The sequence below is a fragment of the Salvelinus sp. IW2-2015 genome, unplaced genomic scaffold (genome assembly GCF_002910315.2).
Source record: "Salvelinus sp. IW2-2015 unplaced genomic scaffold, ASM291031v2 Un_scaffold3743, whole genome shotgun sequence".
NCBI classification, from domain to species: Eukaryota; Metazoa; Chordata; class Actinopteri; order Salmoniformes; family Salmonidae; genus Salvelinus; species Salvelinus sp. IW2-2015.
In genome coordinates, this window is record NW_019945019.1 from 27,682 (window position 1) to 30,357 (window position 2,676).

A 2,676-nucleotide genomic window follows, 5' to 3' on the forward strand; every position below is an offset into this window, starting at 1 on the left:
CAGGACTATAGTTAATACAACCTGAGACCCCCTACAGCAGACTATAGTTAATACAACCTGAGACCCCCCCTACAGCAGACATACAACCCGTGTTTCACGACTACTGGCCGTGTTTCATGACTACCGGCCGTGTTTCATGTATCGTTTATGACTACTGGCCGTGTATTATGACTACTGGCCGTGTATTATGACTACTGGCCGTGTTTCATGACTACTGGCCGTGTATTATGACTACTGGCCGGTTATTATGACTACTGCCGTGTTATGACTACTGGCCGTGTTTAATGACTACTGGCCGTGTTTAATGACTACTGGCCGTGTTATGGCTACTGGCCGTGTTTAATGACTACTGGCCGTGTTTAATGGCTACTGGCCGTGTTTAATGACTACTGGCCGTGTTTTAATGACTACTGGCCGTGTTTAATGGCTACTGGCCGTGTTTAATGCTACTGGCCGTGTTTAATGGCTACTGGCCGTGTTATGCTACTGGCCGTGTTTCATGACTACTGGCCGTGTTTCATGACTACTGGCCGTGTTTCATGACTACTGGCCGTGTTTATGACTATTGGCCGTGTTTCATGACTACTGGGCGTGTTTCACGACTACTGGTCGTGTTCCACGACTACTGGTCGTGTTAATGACTACTGGCCGTGTATTATGACTACTGGCCGGTGTTATGACTACTGGCCGTGTTTAATGACTACTGGCCGTGTTTCATGACTACTGGCCGTGTTTAATGACTACTGGCCGTGTTTAATGACTACTGGCCGTGTTTCACGACTACTGGCCGTGTTTCACGACTACTGGCCGTGTTTCACGACTACTGGCCGTGTTTCACGACTACTGGCCGTGTTTCACGACTACTGGCCGTGTTTCACGACTACTGGCCGTGTTTCACGACTACTGTGGCCGTGTTTCACGACTACTGGCCGTGGTTCACGACTACTGCCGTGAGGCCGTGTTTCACGACTACTGGCCGTGTTTCACGACTACTGGCCGTTTTCACGACTACTGGCCGTGTTTCACGACTACTGGCCGTGTTTCACGACTACTGGCCGTGTGTCACGACTACTGGCTGTGTTTATGACTACTGGCCGTGTTTCATGACTACTGGCCGTGTTATGTCTATTGGCGTGTTTTATGACTACTTGGCCGTGTTTCATGACTACTGGCCGTGTTTTATGTCTATTGGCCGTGTTTTATGACTACTGGCCGTGTTTCATGACTACTGGCCGTGTATTATGACTACTGGCCGTGTTTCATGACTACTGGCCGTGTATTATGACTACTGGCCGTGTTTCATGGACTACTGGCCGTGTTTCATGACTACTGGCCGTGTTTCACGACTACTGGCCGTGTTTAATGACTACTGGCCGTGTTTCATGACTACTGGCCGTGTTTCATGACTACTGGCCGTGTATTATGACTACTGGCCGTGTTTCATGACTACTGGCCGTGTTTCATGACTACTGGCCGTGTTTCACGACTACTGGCCGTGTTTAATGACTACTGCCGGGGTTTATGACTACTGGCCGTGTTTATGATGACTACTGGCCGTGTTTTATGACTACTGGCCGTGTTTCATGACTATTGGCCGTGTATTATGACTATTGGCTATAGCTTACCTTTCCAACTCTGTCAGGTGGTAGATGGCTTCTTTGTGAAGAGAGTCCAGGATGTGAAGGAGTCTGTAGCCTACCTCACTGTCATGACCCGATACCTCACCAAGCTATACCAGGTAACTATACACACACACACACACTTGACCAGATGCCTGACCATAGCACTTCTAAAAGCCTATATCCCACCATTACCTGAGGCACTTCTGAAAGCCTATATCCCACCATAGCCTGAGGCACTTCTGAAAGCATATATCCCACCATTACCTGAGGCACTTCTGAAAGCCTATATCCCACCATTACCTGAGGCACTTCTGAAAGCCTATATCCCACCATTACCTGAGGCACTTCTGAAAGCCTATATCCCACCATAGCCTGAGGGATTTGTACAATAACTTTTCTTTCAGTTTAATTTCGGGAATTGGGTAAGGTGCAACGCAAAAAATCACAATCACCCGACCTCAACCCAATTAAGTTGGTTTGGGATGAGTCGGACCGCAGCCAACAAGTGCTCATTATATGTGGGAACTCCTTCAAGACTGTTGGAAAAGCATTCCAGGTGAAGCTGGTTGAGAGTGTGGAAAGCTGTCATCAAGGCAAAGGGTGGCTACTTTGAAGAATCTAAATGTATTTTAATTTGTTTAACACTTTATTTGGTTACAACATGATTCCATATGTGTTATTTTATAGTTTTTTATGTCTTCACTATTATTCTACAACGTAGAAAATAGTAAAAATAAAGAAAACCCTTGAATGAGTAGGTGTTCTAAACCTTTTGACTGGTGGTATACTCCACTGGTAACTATACACACAACTGACCAGATTCCTCACCAAGCTATACCAGGTCATGATATTGCTGTTTTGGATTCTACATTATTTTTAATAGAATTAACATTTGAAAACTAAAAAGGTAACTACAGTATTCAGCATTTGACTCTAGCCCCATACTGAATAGAACGGTAATATAATGGTGAAATATAATGGTAAAATATTGGTAATGTTATGGTAATACAGCGGTAATACAGCGGTAATATAATGGTAATATAGTGGTAATATA

At 45.2% G+C, this 2,676-nt stretch overlaps 1 protein-coding gene across 1 annotated transcript in view; it reads left to right on the forward strand.

Annotated features, from left to right (window-relative positions):
• Nucleotides 1-2,676, forward strand: part of mus81 (MUS81 structure-specific endonuclease subunit) — a 33,823-nt gene that overhangs the window by 19,517 nt on the left and 11,630 nt on the right. The window contains 1 exon segment of the mRNA XM_070441314.1: nt 1,643-1,848. Coding sequence (XP_070297415.1) covers nt 1,643-1,848 — 206 coding nt within the window.